At 43.7% G+C, this 21,307-nt stretch overlaps 1 protein-coding gene and 1 long non-coding RNA gene across 4 annotated transcripts in view; one reads left to right on the top strand and one right to left on the bottom strand.

Moving 5' to 3' along the window:
* ida (anaphase promoting complex subunit 5 ida) overlaps nt 1-21,307 on the bottom strand; it is a 149,585-nt gene that overhangs the window by 36,857 nt on the left and 91,421 nt on the right. For all 3 annotated transcript variants that reach the window (XM_045767699.2, XM_045767701.2, XM_045767700.2), the window contains 3 exons: nt 12,091-12,205; nt 2,628-2,756; nt 2,003-2,239 (listed from right to left, as the gene is read on the bottom strand). In XM_045767699.2, the coding sequence (XP_045623655.1) occupies nt 2,003-2,239; nt 2,628-2,756; nt 12,091-12,205 (481 nt within the window). The remainder of the gene's footprint in view (nt 1-2,002; nt 2,240-2,627; nt 2,757-12,090; nt 12,206-21,307) is intronic.
* On the top strand, nt 12,689-14,059 carry LOC138356478 (uncharacterized). Its single transcript, XR_011224465.1, has 3 exons — nt 12,689-13,339; nt 13,445-13,571; nt 13,954-14,059. It is a non-coding gene; the product is annotated as an uncharacterized lncRNA (long non-coding RNA).

The following is a 21,307-nucleotide window of genomic DNA, read 5'->3' as shown; positions in this document are numbered from 1 at the left end:
TGTTGCACATATTTACCATGTATCATGCTAATTTATGTATATATACAATCTATTTACAGACTATACACTGTCACACACTATATACATTCACCATCAACACATTCAGAACACCGCGAGTGTGAGCTGTCACACCCAGCCAGTCTCACTCACTCCTCCAACATTGTATTCACCAACATTACTCCTCCAAATCATACAGTTATTCACACCAATGTTTCATGTTCATTTATGTATATTTACAACAAATGTACACACTATACACTGTCACACACTATATACATTCACCATCAACACACTCAGAACACCGCGAGTGTGAGCAGCCACACCCAGCCAGTCTCCCTCACACCAACATCTTACTCGCCAACATTGCCTCCTCCCACCATACTGTTATTGTATTTATTACACTATTTACACATGTTATATATACCTATCTACATGTTTTATTTACCAGAACTATGCAAGTAAGCCGGTATTGTGTCCAAACAGTGGCCACCATACACTGCATGACAAATCACACAGCAGACGACGCCACGATTACGACGTCACCTCCCTCACCAAAATAGCTCCTCACAACATACTCCTGGTGCTGTTATTACACTACTCACACACACTGTATATACCCATGTACATGTGTGTTCCCCATAGCGAACCACGAAGCTAGTATGGTGAGCAAAACAAGAGTTACTGCCACACAGTGAGGCTACCTCAATTCTCTCCCTTCCTCACCAAAATTCCTCCTTCCTATGCACAACGCTAATTATAACCACAATCCTGGTCACTAATACCTGTAAACGACTAATTGACCACAAGTTTATTTTGAAAAGGAACCTAAAAAGTCGTTTGAAGATTCCTAGATGGACGAAATAATGCTGTGGTGCTGTGGCTAGCACTGTGAACATCGTGAACAGCATTGAATCACTGATATTTGAACATTGTACCCAGTCATTATCACACTCGGGCTCTTCTATAATACTATCATGGCTAAATAAAACAGATTATATATATATTTTGACAATATTAGGCGATGCTGTGGTCACACGCTGAACAGCAGTGCTGTGCGCTCATGCTGCGAGCGCCAGCTTTGGTTACTCACTCACTACTGAGGCTCTGACACCCGGCAATGTGGGCCATGATTTTTTTAAAGATGGCGTCTGTTTACAAGAGCCCTAAGGAAGCTGATGTGAGCCGCGGGAGTTTTGAATGGAACGTGAAAAATAAAAACACCCGGAGGTGCATTGCGCACCCGAAGCCTGGGCCTGCAGGCGCGTTGCGCAGTTAAAGGTTTAAGTGAGTAATGTTAAGTAAATAAGTTAATGTTATTATTATCTGTACTGTTTTCTTCATTTTATGAATGCTTCAAGCTTGCCCCTGGAGGGAAAAGGTCCTCCCTAGCTTTTACATGGCTAGATGTAAAATCATATAAAATGTGGCCTGCAACAACAAACAAGTTTTATATCCCTGACCTAAATTATAAGCCAAGGTAATTGTGGCAAAAAGAGAGATAATGTGAACAGATTTACAAACACATTAAGGGTGAATAGCATATAACACTTCCAATGGACCATAAGGTCAAAGCAGCAACTGATCACTTAGCATTTTGGTAAAAATTCATCCATGATAAATGGATGGGGGAAAATAGTTGGGATTGTTTGTTATTTTGGTAGTTTGACACTTTTTCCTAAAAAATTCTCAGAGGGAGATTAGTTGCCTTTTTTTTCCATTGCATTTAGGGCAGTTTGCTTCAGTATATGGTTAATCTCTAATACTCATATTCTTCATGCCTTAACATGTGAAGGCACATGTCATAGTTACTAATGAGAGTTTAATGGAATCCCACCAGTGTCTAGTTTGACTAGAAAAGTAGCAGAATCATAAGGCATTCTCTAGACGTGAATTTAAAAAATTATGATTTTAACAATCTAATTTCCATAAGCAATAAAAAGCAATATATATTTTTTCTTATAATTACTATAAATATTTACATGCACTGAAATTGTCTTTTTACCAAATTTGCAAGGCCGATAGCAATATTGCATACAGCAGCGCATGTCGGTTGTGCAGAGTAGAACATTGTTGGATTTGTAGGATGGTGAGTGTTTAGGTGGAGTAGTAACTGTGAAGCTAAGGCAGTCATTGTGGACACTCCCCAATTGGCCCAGAGTGCTGCACGTAGTGCCCATGCTCCATGTTGTAGTGAAACTAAGCTGTGCTGACAGTTCAGTGCCTCTGCTCTTACTATACTCTGGAAAAGACAAAATTACATTTCACATTAATGGGCACCGAGTTAAGAGAAATAGCACATACATGTACACAATGACCATGCATTGTACCAAGTACTCCTGCCACAAATGTATGGCATGAAGCTGATTCGTACATTCACCTGTGAACTAAATGACACTAGATATAACATTTCATTTCTTTGTTTGTTGTTTTAGATTCAGCTACCCGGAACAAAAAGTTTCAAGTAGCATGGGCTATGGTGAGCCCGTAGTGGACTTTATTTCCTTATACACACATGGGAGAGGGGCATAAATTCACCCTGAATGGTGTTCCTAAGAGATGCGTAGTTACAATACATTTTAGACAAATTTCAACACAGTAACATAACAATACTGAAGTGATCAACTAACCTGTAAAAGGTATGCAGGTGTTGCTCTAGTGTGAGCAAGTTGAGCTGCATGATTGAGGCGACCTAACGAACGAAGATAGCTTAGTGAGAGCTCACTGCTTTTAACCATAGAGCGTCTCATCAACTGAGCCTGAAATATGAATTCATCATGAACATTTTATTACATGCAATATACATTTTTTACTATTCAACATTGCTTTGTAATACACATATTTCAACATTAAATTTCAATTAATCATATTTTCAGGAAATGTGGATGCCCTTTTTCCCCTTCAAGAAAGGGAACATATGAAGCACTAGAGTATAGACTAGTGAACGTTGTGGGAACGGGGAAAGACCGCAGGCTGGCTAGACGGAATAACCCTGAGATGACCTGGAAGACCTGAACCCTACAACTGGGAAGAAGGGAAACCAGATCAATCCAAAGCGTGTCCATGGACATAGAAGCCGTGGCACGCAAATAATGGCGGAGAGGCACAACCGAACACAACACATGATGCACCCCCGGCTTGACAAACCAAGCATCAACAACCCAAGGACCCCTCCAGAATGCAGTGGTCTCATTCTTTGCCAGAAAAGAAGGAGACAGCTGCAAATGAACAAACTTATCACCAGAGCCAATAGAGCAGTAACCCCTGCACCGGAGGAGAGCATGAAGCTCTCTGACCCGACCCCCAGAGGCCAATGCCAACAGGAGAAAGAGAGCCTTGGAGAGACAATCCTGTACCAAAGGGGCCACGACAAACCGAGGGGAAGATAGATGAGAGAGCACCCTGTCCAACGACCAGGATGGCTCAGGTGGTGCATCAGCAGGTCGGAGGTGACACAATGCCCAAGACAGCTTGCGAAAGGGCGCAGAAGTAACATCAGTTCTGAAAGCAAGCTGCAGCGGCTCCGCCAGTGCCACACAATACGAGGCGACAGTATTCGACACAAGATGACGGTCCTGAAACAGCCACGAGAGGAAAGGTCAAGATCACCTGAACAGAAAGGGAAGAACACCTATGTAGCAACAAAACGAAACGGAAGGACTGCCAGGAAACTTCATACTGCCGCTGAGACAAAGCATGCAGGTGGGACACCATTAACGAAGCCACCTGATCACCATACAGATGGTGATAGACCCGAGTCAAACAAAAATACCAGACGCGAAGTCTGGTATTTGCCTGTAAATATCTTACAGGCAAATTTTCACAAGTATATATTCCTAGGAAAGAATTGAGTTTGGATGAAGGAACAATGTCATGGCATGGGCAATTATCCTTCAAGGTTTATAATCCAAACAAGCCTGATAAGTAAGGAATAAAACTGTACATGCCTGCTGAATCGACATCGGGCTACATACAATGGGGCCTCGACTTCCGATGCTAATCCGTTCCCAGAGACGGATCGAAAGTCGAAATATCGGAAGTCGAAGCAAATTTTCCCATAAGAAATAAAGGGATTTGAATTAATCCGTTCCCCACCCTCCAAAATATTAACATACAAATACATTTTATACTGAATACAATGTTTTTTTCTAACTACAATACAGTACCAAAGTTTCTCTTACCTTTATGGAGGGCTCTTGATGGCGTATGGAAGATGATGATGAGGGGGGAGGAGGAGAGTTGTTACTGTTTGGAAGGGGAGTCCCCTTCCATTATCACATCAGGCAGTGATGTTTTCTCTGGGGTACTCTCTCTCCTATGTTTTGCCTTAATACCACTAGGACCTGGTTGTGGTTCAGTGCTTGTTTGTCTCACTACAAATTTGTCAAGAGACATTTGTTTTTCCCTTTGTTTTAACATTCGTCTGTAATGATGCATCACTTTAGCACCCATAATGTCCTTAGCCAGTATGGTGGATATCGTTGACTGAGATGTGTTGTACTGCCTAGCCAGTTCACCTACCCGCACACCATCTTCATATTTACGAATGATCTCTTGTTTCTGCTCTATAGTCATTCTTACATGGGATCTCATATGTTGAGCCTTACCACTGACTTTCCTGGGACTCATGGCGTATTATATAATAATTACTTTAATGTTCAAAATGCAAAAAATCACCACAAAAGCGGAATTTCTTATAGGCGCGATTGTCACTAAGCGGGTAGATGTAGTAAACTGAGGCAGGTCGGACCACGTGACCGGGAACCATGTGCTTGGCCGACCCGAACGTGTACCAACAAATATCGGATGTCGACGACACCATCGGATGTCGAGTCGCATTTTTTGATGAAATATATATTGTAACTCAAAATTATCGTAAGTAGGGGCAATCGTATGTCGAGGTGCCACTGTATATGACTTTGAGGTGTATGTCGGGATTGGTAAAACAACAGTGGAGAGAGTCATGGGCTTGATTCATCCCCTAATGCACCAGGGTTATCATTTGTATATGGATAACTACTATAACTCTGTCAACCTCACAGAACAGCTACATCAACATGGTGTTTACACGTGTGGAACCATCGAATTACCGCGTGGCACCCCCAAGGCTCTGCAACAGCAAGCAAAGTGTAAAATTCCAGTGGATAAAACCGTATTCAGTCACAAGGATTATACATTTATAATCCTGTGGCCTGTGGAAAGACAAACAAGTCGTCTCACTAATCACAAACTGCCACAATGCTGACACACAGGAAGTCGAACGAAAGAAAAGAGTGCGGAAACGTGACGGAACAACTTCAGTGAGCCTTGTAACTATAAACAAACCAAAGCAATATGTGACTACAATACCTACATGAAGGGTGTTGATCACTTTGACCAAATGGTCAAATATTACAAGTTCACCCGAAAAAGTCACAAGTGGACCAAAAAAATTACCTTTTATTTCCTACAAATGGCTCTCCATAATGCATATGTGTTATACAAGAACTACAGCAGTGATCAGAAAAAAATGACATTGCTCCAGTTTCATGAGGTAACAATATGGTCCTCTTGAGATGCACACTGCACACATCTTTGTTGAGGTTTGAAAATGATGAGTGGCCCAACACAGATAACCCCATCCCACATGCTCCAGATATAAATGCTGATGATGGCAATGTTGGCCGACCAGGACCAGCAGCTGATGATGGCAACGTTGGCTGACCAGGACCAGCAGCTGATGATGGCAATGTTGACATACCAGGACCATCTGGTGTGAGGCATCCTCTATTTCCATTGACACCTCATCTGACTCAGAACCTGAAGCGGCTCCTAGTACCAGTCGTCCTCCTCCTCCTAAGAAAAGGCAATGTATTGTGGATTCAGAAATTCGTCTCAATAAGAACATGATCCATGCCATCGTCAAACTCGCAAAACGTCGAAGGTGTCGTGTTTGCTACAAGTCTGGAAGAATAATGGATGCCAGGCATCAGTGCAAGAAATGTGGAGTTGCACTGTGTCCGACCCCCTGCTACACAAAATACCACCGCAAGAGGGTATTTTGGGTGGTACCAAAATAACGCCTCTGCACACATTCACTCCACCTACGAAACATCTGTTGAGCAATTTCAAGAACATTTTCCTGAAGAAGGTGGAGTGAATCACAAAATGCTCAACTTATTGCTCTACCATCATGATTCCATAGAGGCAAGTACAAAAACTTTGTATAAGTTTTTATAAATATATTACCGATTTATAATTTGTTATTGGTATTGCTTATATATATTGCGGTTGTGATTGCTTATATTTGTTTTTCTATTTAGAGCAATTTATTGAGAATAACTTGATACCACAATGAACAATGTAGCACAAAAACTTCTGTTAGCAAACCGTAAGTGTTTGTCAGGTGTATTGGGTGTAGTGCGTGTCGCAATGAGTGTGCTCTAGCAGTTAACGCTTCAGCGACTTTAGGGGTTGTTGTGGGTTATGCGCCCCCATGTTGTCTAATTTATATGCATATGTCTGTGTAGGGAATTTTATTGCTATCACAGTGATAAAAAAAAAGAACGATGTCGAACAAGTTTGGACTTGATATATTTGAAAAGAGTAGCAACATGTTCGCGCTGTTTGGCGTGCACAGCTAACAAACGACTTAGTTTTTTATTTGGTGCCGGCATCACGTTAGCTTTGGTGACATGTTATACATATGTTCGTCTAGAACACTTCATCGAGAACACATTGATACCAAAATGAAACACATACATCGAAAATTACGGTCAAAAACACGAAAAGAGTATAAACTTTTCAGTACAGTATGGGTGTAGCCGATGTGCAGTTGGGCGTGCAGGTAGCGGGTGGCCCTTGGGCAACTTCCCACGGTCTTGCGGGTGGGGCGCGCCCATGTTTTGTACTTTATTTTCATGTCTGTGTACGGAATTTTATTGTGATCACAGTGATACCAAAATTAACGATGTGGAACAATTCTGGGGTTGGCAAACCTGAAAAGAGCATAAACATTTCATCGCTGTTTGGCGCTCACGGCTAATGATCGCCAGGTTTTTTATGTGGTGCGGGTCTCACGTCGGCTTTGGTGAAATTTTACATATATATTCCTCTAGAGCATTCTCTTGCAAACAAATCGATACCAAATTTAAATCCATACATGGAAAATTAAGGTGAGCAGACCGAAAAGTATCCACTCAATTTAACGGCCTCTTTTATACCGGTCTGCCGGTAATAACGACCGGTTTGAGAGACCGGTATATGGAGCCTCATATACCGGTCTGGCGGTCGATATTACCGAACGTCGGTATTGAGTTTGTTTTGGCATCGGTGGGCCCTCAAATGGCAACAGGCCACCGACCTCCAAGGCATTGAGGGAGGGATGGGAGGCATTGAGGGGGAGAGGCAGGGAGAGGGATGGTGTTGAGGGAGGCAGGGAGAGGGATGGTGTTGAGGGAGGCAGGGAGAGGGATGGTGTTGAGGGAGGCAGGGAGAGGGATGGTGTTGAGGGAGGCAGGGAGAGGGATGGTGTTGAGGGAGGCAGGGAGAGGGATGGTGTTGAGGGAGGCAGGGAGAGGGATGGTGTTGAGGGAGGCAGGGAGAGGGATGGTGTTGAGGGAGGCAGGGAGAGGGATGGTGTTGAGGGAGGCAGGGAGAGGGGTGGTGTTGAGGGAGGCAGGGAGAGTGGTGGTGTTGAGGGAGGCAGGGAGAGTGGTGGTGTTGAGGGAGGCAGGGATAGTGGTGGTGTTGAGGGAGGCAGGGAGAGTGGTGGTGTTGAGGGAGGCAGGGAGAGTGGTGGTGTTGAGGGAGGCAGGGAGAGTGGTGGTGTTGAGGGAGGCAGGGAGAGTGGTGGTGTTGAGGGAGGCAGGGAGAGTGGTGGTGTTGAGGGAGGCAGGGAGAGTGGTGGTGTTGAGGGAGGCAGGGAGAGTGGTGGTGTTGAGGGAGGCAGGGAGAGTGGTGGTGTTGAGGGAGGCAGGGAGAGTGGTGGTGTTGAGGGAGGCAGGGAGAGGGGTGGTGTTGAGGGAGGCAGGGAGAGGGGTGGTGTTGAGGGAGGCAGGGAGAGGGGTGGTGTTGAGGGAGGCAGGGAGAGGGGTGGTGTTGAGGGAGGCAGGGAGAGGGGTGGAGTTGAGGGAGGCAGGGAGAGGGGTGGAGTTGAGGGGGGCAGGGAGAGTGGTGGTGTTGAGGGGGGCAGGGAGAGGGGTGGTGTTGAGGGAGGCAGGGAGAGGGGTGGTGTTGAGGGAGGCAGGGAGAGTGGTGGTGTTGAGGGACGCAGGGAGAGGGGTGGTGTTGAGGGAGGCAGGGAGAGTGGTGGTGTTGAGGGAGGCAGGGAGAGTGGTGGTGTTGAGGGAGGCAGGGAGAGGGGTGGTGTTGAGGGAGGCAGGGAGAGGGGTGGTGTTGAGGGAGGCAGGGAGAGGGGTGGTGGTGGTGAGGGAGGCAGGGAGTGGTGGTGTTGAGGGAGGCAGGGAGAGGGGTGGTGTTGAGGGAGGCAGGGAGAGGGGTGGTGTTGAGGGAGGCAGGGAGAGGGGTGGTGTTGAGGGAGGCAGGGAGAGGGGTGGTGTTGAGGGAGGCTGGGAGAGGGGTGGTGTTGAGGGAGGCAGGGAGAGGGGTGGTGTTGAGGGAGGCAGGGAGAGGGGTGATGTTGAGGGAGGCAGGGAGAGGGGTGGTGTTGAGGGAGGTAGGGAGAGGGGTGGTGGTTAGGAAGGCAGAGGGCAGAATTGCTGGCCAGGCGATGGTGCCAAACCTCTCACCCATACTGTATTAATCAACACAGTGTTAACGGCATAATACACTACAGTACGTATTTACTGTACAGTATTCACAACTCCACGATACTTCAGGATGGACATAAGTCCAACAATAAGGTAAATAACAAATGTTACAAAGTATTTTTAAGTAGGGTAATAATATATAGATACAGTATATAATATAATAATGTATTTTTATTGTGTTCAAGGAAAACAAAGACACTGACGCAAATGCACCCTGAAGGTCACCTCTTGCAACGCATCCAACACACTGGGGTTGGTCCCAAATAGTGCGTTGAATCGAGGTTGTACTGTATTAGAATGATCTTTTCGCGACTCTGATGCCACACCCCACACAATTTCAATGGAATGTTTCAAAAATATTAGATTTTTAGTCAATATTTTTCATTTCCCGGCCGCTTAAGAATCTAAACAAGGAGGTAGTGATCCATACACAATGCCTATGTAAGAACATTACTTGAGTATGCAGCTCCAGCATGGAACCCACATCTTAACCTGGAGCATACCTGGAGACGGTTTCAAGAGTTCTTGTTCTCCCCGAGCCCAGTGTAGGGCCAGGCTCAACTTGTGGTAACTTGGTTCAAGAGGCTGTTGCTTGGAGCAGCAAATAGGCCTACATATCCACTATAACCTGGTTGGTCGAGCATTGAAGACATCCACCTTTGATTTAGCAATAATTCTAATGCTTGCTGGGAGGATATTGAACAGCCGTGGACCTCTGATGTTTAGAGAGTGCTCAATGATTGTGCCTATGCCACCTCTGCTCTTAACTGGTTCTATTCTGTATTTCCAGTATGTTATTCTACTGTGTAAATAGGTTGTAGAAGCAAACTTTACTCAATTTTAAAACTAGATATGATAGGGAAATAGGACAGGAGTCATTGCTTTAAACAACCGGCGGCTAGAAAGGCAGGATCCAAGAGTCAATGCTCGATCCTACAAGCACAAATAGGCGAGTACAAATAGGCGAGTGCACACATACACTAGCACACAGTTAACTACATGAACTCAAGTCTATGACTCGAAAGAACAGACTCGTAGAGGAGGAACCTGAACTTCTCAGAGAAGATAACTCTGATGGAGCAAAGGAAACTCAAAACAGTTCCTAGGAAAGGAAACCCTGGGCCAAGCCACTGTGCAGTAAAGGTGAAGGAACACACAATGTGGAAGACATAAAACACAATCGTGAAGAATAAATGAATAATAATAAAACAATCCCCCCCCCCCCATCTGACAGAACAACCATTCCAGGGAAAATAAACACCATTTAGCTAAGGAATCAGCAATAGGTCCCTGAGTAGGCCTCTGAGGCATACAATACAAGGTGAGAGAGGCCACCATCTGACAGTGGCTGGGTGCATCAGGACTAGAGTTGTTCATGGTAACCATTTGTTTGTCTTGTTTTCGATATGGTTAACTTTTTTTTCAAGCAGTAGCTTGTTTTGTTTTACTTAAACTTTCTGGTTGGTTTCCTCAACTGAGGGTAGATGTTTGATCCCTAAGCTCCCTCCCAAGAATCTGGCTCTGTATACAGAGCCAGATTCTTGTACTGGCTTCCAATAGGTCAGCGTGGTACTCAGTCTAGCACCATCCTCAAGGTTAGTGGTATCAGTATGCAAGCTCTGGGGGAGCTTCTGAGGGAGGGCAGGAGATGCCTTCACAGAGAAATATATATACTCAATAGTGCAAAGCCCCATTACCCTCTGTAATAAAAAGGAAGGAAGAAGACCAGATCCATCTTCTCTAATCTCTCCTCACTAGAGATCAAGTGCCCTCCCACACAATGAAAGTGAACTAATAAGGTAGTAATGATAATAATTATGCAGTATATTTCCTATACAGAGCACCACTTGGTTTTCAAACCCCTTGGGGACGAGATCCGTTGGTTAACATGTAAGTTCGTAAACGAGAAATAGAGGGAAAAAATAAACTAGAAATGTAAAAAGAAATTTTTCAGAAAAATGTATGAAAAAAATCTAGAGGAAAAAATTGACAGGTTCATAGCGTAAATGCGACCGTATTTTGTTTGTACTCACCAATAAGTAAAGTCCTGATCCGCTTTATAAAAGTCCTTAATAGTTCCTAGCTGATTATTAAGACGTCTGGCAAACATCCTCTGGATGTTTCCTGCCAGTCAGCCTGCAGGCACATCCTGCCAGTCAGCCTGCAGGCACATCCTGCCAGCCAGCCTGCAGGCACATCCTGCCGGCACATCCTGCCGGCACATCCTGCAGGCACATCCTGCCGGCACATCCTGCCAGCCAGCCAGCCTGCAGGCACATCCTGCCGGCACATCCTGCCAGCCAGCCAGCCTGCAGGCACATCCTGCCAGCCAGCCAGCCTGCAGGCACATCCTGCCAGCCAGCCAGCCTGCAGGCACATCCTGCCAGCCAGCCAGCCTGCAGGCACATCCTGCCAGCCAGCCAGCCTGCAGGCACATCCTGCCAGCCAGCCAGCCTGCAGGCACATCCTGCCAGCCAGCCAGCCTGCAGGCACATCCTGCCAGCCAGCCAGCCTGCAGGCACATCCTGCCAGCCAGCCAGCCTGCAGGCACATCCTGCCAGCCAGCCAGCCTGCAGGCACATCCTGCCAGCCAGCCTGCCTGCAGGCACATCCTGCCAGCCAGCCAGCCTGCAGGCACATCCTGCCAGCCAGCCTGCCTGCCTGCCAGTCTGCAGGCACATCCTGCCAGCCAGCCTTTCCCTCCCTCCCTAATTTTCACTACTTCCCTCCCTTCCTGCCTACCTTCTAGCATCTCTCCCTTCCTGCCTACCTCCTAGCATCTCTCCCTACCTCCCCCCTCCCATCTCTCCCTACCTCCCCCTCCCTCCTAGCATTGCTCCCTACCTTCCCCCTCCCTCCTAGCATCTCTCCCTACCTCCCCCTCCCTCCTAGCATCGCCTCCTACCTCCCCTCCCTCCTAGCATCCCTCCCTCCCTCCCTTTCTGACTAATTCTCCCCCCTCTCTCATACTGCCTCCCACCTAAGCTCCCCCATCCACCTACCAGTCAGCCATCACTGACAATGCGTGCATTTGGAGCCAACATGGTGCACAGATGTTTCTTGATTGTGCAGATATGTAAAACAAAAGCACAGAATGAACATTCCAGCCTTATGACAATTCTGGATCATCTCCCACCCACCACCATAGGCTGGCATGATGCTTGGCGGACCCCTTCCTACCTGAACTTTGTTCGGGTAGCATGACTCCCCAACCCCAATCGGGAAACTGGAAGTTTCGGATAACTAAAGTTCGGAAACCAAGTGGTGCTCTGTACCCACATAACACTAAATACTGTACTGTACAATATTATATAGTAGCACATGCTGTTCTGAAGAGGCTTACCTTATGAGTAGGAGACAAAGTGTATAGCCAGGCTAAAGCATGTTGCAAGCAAACATGATCACTACTCTCCTGAGCCAGACTGATGGCCTCCTTAAGCACTGTAAGACCAGCCTTCCTAAAAAAAAAAAAAAAAAAAAAAAAAAAAACTATCAGTTTACAATTATAATGCGACCTTGATTCAGCGAACTATTTGGGACCAGCCCCAGTTCGTTGCATTGAGGGATTTGTTGCAACAGGTGATGCCTCCAGGAGGCATTTGAATCAGTGTCTTTTTTTTCTTATACACAATAAAAATGCACTATCATATTATATATTGTACGTATATATTACTACTCTACTGAAAAATACTTTATAATTTTAGTATACTATCATAGTTTTATTTACCCTATTATTAGAGTTATGTTCATCTTGAATTCTCATTGAGTTGTGAATACTGTATACAGTGGTACCTCGGTTTAAGGGGGCTTATCATCGCAAAAATTCGGAAAAATCGAATCTTTTTGAAAAATTTATAAAAATACTACAACGTTCTGGCAACACTTTGGTGCAAACCCGAGAATGTTATGATATAAATTAAAGTATTTATGGTACATTTCCATGCGTAATTGTGCAGAATCCGGTGCCCCGCGGCTGTGGCGCGCCAAGAGTATTGTGTCATACGTTCTAAACGTCAATTTTTTCGTAATAACGTCGGAAATAACTCTGTATATATGACAACAAATATACACTCAATGGCAACCGTCTCCTAGTGCGGGTATGTGAGACAACCAGCTACCAGTCACATGTTGTGTCCTGTTGAGAGTGGAGGGTGTTGATGCGCGCTCCATTTTTGCTCCTGGAATCTCGCTTTTGTAGCGTCTAGCGCACAATGACCTATAAACGGAAGGGTCTGAATGCAAGAGTAGCCAATTTGACACGCGGTCGCCGTCGTTGGCTGGAAAGGAGAGACGCTGTAGCACAAGGGAGGTTATTATCAAGTGAAGCCCTCCCCGCCTCAGCTGTGAGAGGCATGACATAGCAGCCACACCCCGCTTCGACCCTCCTCACACATCCTCAACCCCTCTATGTGTATGGACCGGCCACGACAGTGCCATCTACATCTGGTGTGGCAGTGCCATCTACATCTACTGCTGTGGCTGGTGTGGCAGTGCCGTCTACATCTGGTGTGGCAGTGCCATCTACATCTGGTGTGGCAGTGCCATCTACATCTACTGCTGTGGCTGGTGTGGCAGTGCCGTCTACATCTGGTGTAAGTCATACAAGTCGAAGTCTGGTAATATGTATGTGCAGGATATATATATATGTATATATATATATTTTTTTTTTTTCTATTTTTTTTTTCGTTTGTTATCAGGGGATGTGCATGGAACTTGCACACCTTGCTCAATGGATGCCTATCTGCAAGGGTGCCAATTATGAACGAAATCGGTCGATGACACACTCGACTACAGGTGGCCGAACTTTGATCTTATTTTACTCAGGTAAGTAATTTACAACTTCAAGGTGTTTCTCAGCTTTCATTTATTAATCAATTTACATGCAAATTACACCTTATATGTAGAGTTTGTGCTTCTACAAACCTATTGAGACATTTTAGTCCAAAGTCCATTTGTTGATTTTATAAAAATTTATAAACATCAAATATTGCATATTTTTGGAAGGGTAACTTTGAATAATTATATTATTGCACTAAACACTTTTTTTGATAAAACTGCTCAATAGAATCCTTTATTATGTGCTAAATTTAATATCTGATTGTTATAGAAATATTTTTGTTGACACATGTGTTCCCTGAAATTATTTGAAAATGTTGAAAATTCGTTGCATAATACGTTTTGTATTTTTTTCTCCTTTTCTGTTTAGGGTGTGATGCTGAAACTTGGACCAGTTGCAGCTCTTTCTATAACCATTTCGTAAATAAATTTATAAACAAATTGAACAATTTTTACGAAACCCGTAATATGCCCCCTTAAGAGTTTAATCTGTTCCTGGAGACAGCTCGTATTCTGAAAACTTGTAATCCGAAGCTAATTTCCCCATAAGAAATAATGGGAAATGAATTAATCCGTTCCTGACTACCCAAAAACCCTCATTTCAAACTAAATTTTATACCTAATTCATCTAAATAAACCTACAAAACTATGTTCAAGTTATTACTTACCCTTGCTGATGACTGCTGTTGGCACATGGAAGATGGTGAGGAACCTTACCTTGAGGTTACCTTGAGGTGCTTCCGGGGCTTAGCGTCCCCGCGGCCCAGTCGTCGACCAGGCAGAGATCAAATCTCAAAACTCACCCAGATAAAGCTGTAGCAGGCCGTTGCATTGACCTTTTAAATGACAATGTGATGTCTTACTACAGACAAGTGTTAAAATGTAGGGAAAAACAAGTGTCTTTAGACAGATTCTTAGTAAGACAAGCAGGTCCTAGTGGTATGCAGGACAAAATGTGCCAGAGTGTGCACACCAAGTGCACAGGTGATACTTTGGTGTGAGTTGAGCGCACTGAGCGTCGGTACAGTATCTCGCAAGTGTCTGCTCTAGATTTAGAAGATTTAGGAAGAGGGAGGAGGAGAGGTGTTACTTGGTGACAATAAACACAGACATAAGATACTATATATATATTTGGTTGAATATACAGAAGTACACAGGTGATACTTTGGTGTGAGTTGAGCGCACTGAGCGTTGGTACACACTCTGGCACGTTCCCTACTCAAATGGCAAAAAAAACGACAAAAAACTGTAAATCCTTGTGAAGAATTCAGGCTGGGATAGTCACGGGGCGCAAGATACTGGTAAACTGAGGCGCGATCGCCGTGCCACCACGTGCTAGTCGGCCTGTACGTGTATCAACAAACTTGTGTTCCGAGGCAACCCTAGCCTTCCGAGGCAAATTTTTTGAGCGAATCCTGCTCGTATTCCGAAAAACTCGTATACAGGGACACTCGTATTCTGAGGTACCAATGTAACGGTTCTATTGTTACGTAAAGTATGGCGACAATAAACACAGACACTAAGATACTATATATATATTTGGACGAATATACAGAAGTACACAGGTGATACTTTGGTGTGAGTTGAGCGCACTGAGCGTGGGAACAGTATCTCGCAAGTGTCTGCTCTAGATTTAGAAGATTTAGGAAGAGGGAAAAGGAGAGGTGTTACTGTTTGGAAGGGGAGTCCCCTTCCATTATAACATCAGGCAGTGAGGACTTCACTGGTATGCACACTCTGGCACATTTTGCCTGCATACCACTAGGACCTGCTTGGCTCACTGCTTGTCTTACTAAGAATTTGTCTAATGACACTTGTTTTTCCCTACATTTTAACACTTGTCTGTAGTAAGACATCACATTGTAATTTAAAAGGTCAATGCAACGGCCTGCTACAGCTTTATCTGGGTGAGTTTTTTCAACAAAACTTTGCAGTTCTTCCCATACTTCACACATTTTCTTAATCAAGAAGGGACATCCTCTACTGCCTCTACTCACAGCTATTTTCTTAGGTTGAACCTTACCAATGGTTTTCATGAGACCCATGGCAAGATATATAATAACAACTTTTATGCTCAAATGGCCAAAAAAACGACAAAAAACTGTAAATTCTTGTGAAGAATTCAGGCGGGATAGTTACGGGGCGCAAGACACTGGTAAACTGAGGCGCGATCGCCGTGCCACCACGTGCTAGTCGGCCTGTATGTGTATCAACAAACTTGTGTTCCGAGGCAAATTTTTGGAGCGAATCCTGCTCGTATTCCGAAAAACTCGTATACAGGGACACTCGTATTCTGAGGTACCACTGTAGTAAATATGTACTGTATTATGCAGTTAGCACTGCATTGATTATATAGTTCTGCTGTATATTGAGTACTACAATACAGTAAAAAAAACACGCATTTTGTACCACGCAAAAAAAAATCTCATTTTGTACAAACACACTTTGGAATGTTTCGTTTAATGTTTCACACATTTCCTTCTCATTTTCTGTGTATCTGTCCCCCATTTTTAACCTTTGAGTATTATCCTTCATCTGCAGCTTGCTTTTAATGAATTTATAGAAAAGGCCTGGAGCTGATTTACGTTTGTCTGCTATACCGTTCTCAAAGTTCCTCTCTGCTTCTCTCCTTACTGACGTGTAGTTGTTTCTTGCCTCTTTATATCGCTGGTATGTTTGGGGGTTTAGCCTCTTTCAGTAATGATTCCATGCTTGTGTCTTTTGATCTCTGGCCCTCTCACAATTTCTGTTGAACCAACCCTGTTTCCTAGGTCTGCATGTCTGTTTTGGTATGAATGTTTGTGTGCCTTTATCATATATTGTGCAAAATTTGGCATACATCTCATTTACTTCCTTGCCTAGCAACAAGTCTGTCCAATTATACCCAAGAAAAAAATTTCTACATTTCCCATAGTGTCCTCTCTTGAAATCGAGTTTAACAACTGTTTCACTGTCCCCATTCTCTACTAGATTATTCTTTAGCATAGCATATTTAATGTCCAAGAGGACGTGATCACTCTTCATGATCAAACACAGTATAAAAGTTTGTGTGCCTTCATTGTATATTTTGCAAAATTTGGCATACATTTCATTTACTTCCCTGCCTAGCAACAAGTCTGTCCAATCACACTCATTAATTTTTTTTTAAAGTTCCCCATAGTGACCTCTCCTTAAATCGAGTTTATCAACTGTTTCAATGTCTCCATTGTCTTCTAGATGATATCTTAAAGCATATTTAATGTCTAACAGGATGTGATCACTCTTTCCCAAGGGAGGAAGGTACTGGATGTCAAATATCTCTTCTTCTTTCCTGGTGAATACTATATCCAGTACTGACGGGACATCTCCTTCCCTCATTCTTGTGGCCTACTTGATGTATTGATACAAGAATGTCTCCAGAATGAGGTTCACAAATCTGCATGTCCAAAAGTCCTCCGTTCTTGCTTCATAGGCCTCCCAGTCTATTGCTCTAAAGTTGAAGTCCCCCAGTATCAACAGTCGTGATTTATCTTTATCTGCTTGTACAATAATATCTCTCATGACCATTATGAGGCCCTCTCGCTTGTCATCCAGTTCTTAATTTGTCCATGTGTTGCTTGCTGGTGGGCTGTAGGTATTTACAATTATCAGCTTATCATCCTGATTCAAGACCTGCAATGCCATTATGTCAATATCTCGAGGGTTTTCAAACATTAACTCTCTTACCTTCAGGTGTTCTTTCACCAGCACAGCCACTCCTCCTCCCTTCCTAATTTTCCTGTCATGTTTCCAAAATGAATAGCCCCTTGGGAATATGACTTTATTTAATATATTTCCTTCAAGTTTCGTCTCTGATAATGCGCCAATATCTGGGACCCTAAGCTGAATTATATCTTGCAACTCCAAAGTTTTTGACCTCATTCCATCTATGTTGGTATATACAATTTTCAGGAACATGTTGCCTTTCCCTTTGCTCTTTACTCCCCCTTCCACTACTGCTTTTGCCTTGTTTTTATGTACCACAGCACTAACTTTCCAGTCCCTGACACTTTGTAGAAAAAAGAATTTGTCTTCTTCATTTCTATCCCCATTTAGACGTTTTGCTTTAATTAGGTTCATTTTCAGCTTTTCTCTGTCTTCCTTTGAGAGGTCTTGTCTTATTGATCAAAGTTTGCCATCTTCATCACTCTGCAATTTCCTGGCATTTCTAAGCACTTCCATCATGTTTTTCACTCCATTAAATATCACCCTTAATGGGCGGTTCTTGTCTTTCTCATATTTTCCTATTCTTCTAAAATCACTGACATTTTCCTTTGAGCCTTCTCCTAAACCTACTATTTTCTCTATGATTTTCATCTCTTCTGCTGCTCGGTCCACCCTAGATGAAATTTCCTTCTCTAAACATCCAAAAATTATAATGGACTTACTTCTATCTGCAGTGTTTTGTACTAGTTTACTGTTGGTAACCAGTTCTTTCCTAATTGCTTGCCTAATTTCTGCTTCTTGTTGGTCATTTCAGGTTTTGACTTCCGAACACACTTCCTTGATTGTCTCTTTCTCTTTTACAACTTGTGCATATGTCTCTTATTTTTTTTTTATACTTCTCTAGTTCTTTATTAGCCTCCTCTATTTGAGTTGCCAATGAAGTTTCCAGTTGCATCTCCTTGCCTAACTTCATGTTAGCGCTCAGGCTCCCTTGGAGTTGTTCACCATATGAGTATTTTCTTGTTAATTACTTCAAATTCCCTACTTTTCACTTGCCATGCCTCATTATCCTTTATTAGTTCCTTGATGTGTTCCTCCTGCATTCTTACCTTATCAATCAAGCAGGAAATTTCGTTACCTCGCTGGAAAATACTTCCTTTTAAATTACAAAACTCAATCTTGAGACCTTCATTTTCTTGTTCTAATTTAATAACCTTTTCTTCATAATTCTTTAGCATGTCCTCAATAATTACTAACCTGCCAAGAAAACCACCTTTCATTGCATCTTGTTGTGAGAAACCTGCAAAAGATCCCTTTGCTGGGGTACTGTCCTCCCCTGTGGCGGCGGCCATCTTTGTTGACATTCTGCTGATTTGAAAGATCAACTTTTCTACCCAAGATTTTTCATCCACTAACACATTTCTTATCTCTTAGTTTATTTTCAAATTCTCTACACCTTCATGTATTCTGGGACACCACTTGCAACCCTCACCCTACTCCCCACACTTAGATCATTTTAATTATCCTGGAGCCTGCAGCAGTGTAACTCTTCAGTGTGATTGATGCCCACTTTTTCACCATAGGTTATCTTGAGGATATCTTGAGATGATTTCGGGGCTTTTTAGTGTCCCCGCGGCTCGGTCCTCGACCAGGCCTCCACCCCCAGGAAGCAGCCCGTGACAGCTGACTAACTCCCAGGTACCTATTTACTGCTAGGTAACAGGGGCATTCAGGGTGAAAGAAACTTTGCCCATTTGTTTCTGCCTCGTGCGGGAATCGAACCCGCGCCACAGAATTACGAGTCCTGCGCGCTATCCACCAGGCTACGAGGCCCCCTACGAAAGGTATACCTACGAAAGGTATAGCCAATACCAGCACAGCTGGGTACAGCTGTGCTGGTGCTGGGTACAGCTGTGCTGGGTACAGCTGTGCTGGTGCTGGGTACGGCTGTGCTGGTTGATTTTCCGCTACTAGTCCTTGCAAAATATTGGCTCATTTTCGTTTGTTTATCATCCTTAAGTGTTGATAGAAGTCTGGTAGCTCTGGATTGCCAGTTTGTGAAACAATATCAAGCCGTTTCTCAACATGGAACAATGCATCAGCACATGCAGCAGATTGTAACTTGCTATCATGATCATCCTCAGCTTCCTCTCTGTTGTCATCGTAAGCAGTACTAGTATCATTTTGGATAATCTCTTCACCTGTTAAATGACCAATGGGTGAATTGACTGCATCAATACCCAACTACTCCACCCCATCGTTCAGAGTCACCTCCACATCACCAGCATCATGTTGTTCTTAATAAATTTAATTTGAAAAGCTTTCATAATCCATTTCTTCTTCCTCAGTCACTTCAGCATTATCAAGTGACAGGAGTGTTCCAACAATTTCTTAATGTGGACTCATAGTTCATCCCAAACTTTAGCCCAGTTGTAATTTGCTTCCTTAATTGAGTAATTTTTGTAACATTCCAGTGTTGTTCTACCTGGAAAGTTCATCTGACTCTTGACTTGAGGTTCATCACAAGATTGAACTACTGATCCTCCTCAGGATGCAACCTCACAACAGTTGCCTAACTCCTGAGTACCTATTTACTGCTAGGTGAACAGAGGCATTAGATGAAAAGAAATGTGCCCAGCTATTTCTGTCCTGCCTGGGAATCGAACCTGGGATCCCTGATTCTGAGCCGAGAACAAAGCCAACTGCACCATGAGATGTTAATTTTTGTTGAATGAAGATCATCCCTTGTGCTTCCAGTTTGTGTTCTTTGAGGGTTTTATTCAGAGTGGATGCTTCAAAGCTTTCTATTTTGCCTATCCAGTTACTGTTGATCTTTACCTTTTAGACTCCAGTTGAGTATCTTCTAGATTAGTGCTCTTCTGGTGATGTGTCCTGCCCACACCCGCCACCATGCCTCAACTCTTTTAGCAAGATTTTGCAATTTAACTTAAAATTGTACCAACTCATTTCTTTCCTGGTCACTATAGGTAATGTCTAGCCTGCATGTTTACATCTTTCTTTGGATTATTTTCATCTATTTTAGCATTCAACTCCCATGTCTTGCAACCATAACTGAACAGAGGTCTATTTGCTAGAACAACCTATGGAAATATGTAGGCTGCCCCAGATTAGACTAAGCACTTGTGCACAATATTACCAAGCAATTAGGAGGATTAAGAAAGAGTAAGATAATATTGCGAGATCAAAAGGTAGCAGACAGACTTTCCAGAAAGAACTTTCGGGAAATTTTGATCTAAACTGGGAAAATAATAAGTTCATGCAAAATAAAGTGTTGAATGAAATTAAATGCAGATTTCTGATGGGTCCTCAGTAGCTCCCTTTTGCTAAATGTTGGTCCAGACAAGTCTTAGAGATGCACCAGGGAGTGCATCTCCCAAAGAACCACAAGCCAAGTGGAAGCCAGGACTAGAATCTGGCTCTTTCTATGAAGCGTGAGGGGCTAGGGGATCAGAGATCAACCTAAATTAGAGAAAAAAACATTTGACTGCCACAAACTGACCAGTGTGGCAAGTGCTAGAGAGAAACCCCAGCCGAGATCTGAAAGCCATAACCAACTCGAGTGATGTAGGGTGTCGTGAAACTATGCCCCAAAAAGCCCAGAGAGAAAAATGAATATGCAAGATTCACCTTAAGCAATACATGATGTGCACCACTTGGACCTGGTGTCTGAAAAAAGACACCCACTGAAGGAAGTGGTAAAGCTGGTGAAGCTTCAGGAAGCCAGGTTCACACCTAACAGAAGAGCCATAAGTAATACGAGATATGTCAAACTCTGAACAAAAACCAATTCCTAGCTCGGGTGGCTTTGAACTTGTCAATAGGCATCCAAAAGATCCAGTGAATGAGCCAGGAGTCGCCCGAAACCCCTTTGCAAAAATAGTATATGACGGTCATCTGGAATGTGGGACAAGGAATGTACTGATTAAGTACAGGCAGGTCTAGAATGAAGCAAAGCTCAAGAGTAATCTCACTTGGGGACAAGGAATGATGTGGGACACCTTAAGAAATTATGGATTTAC

Source organism: Procambarus clarkii, chromosome 72 (assembly GCF_040958095.1).
Source record: "Procambarus clarkii isolate CNS0578487 chromosome 72, FALCON_Pclarkii_2.0, whole genome shotgun sequence".
Classification (NCBI taxonomy): domain Eukaryota; kingdom Metazoa; phylum Arthropoda; class Malacostraca; order Decapoda; family Cambaridae; genus Procambarus; species Procambarus clarkii.
This window is presented reverse-complemented; position numbering and strand designations above follow the sequence as displayed.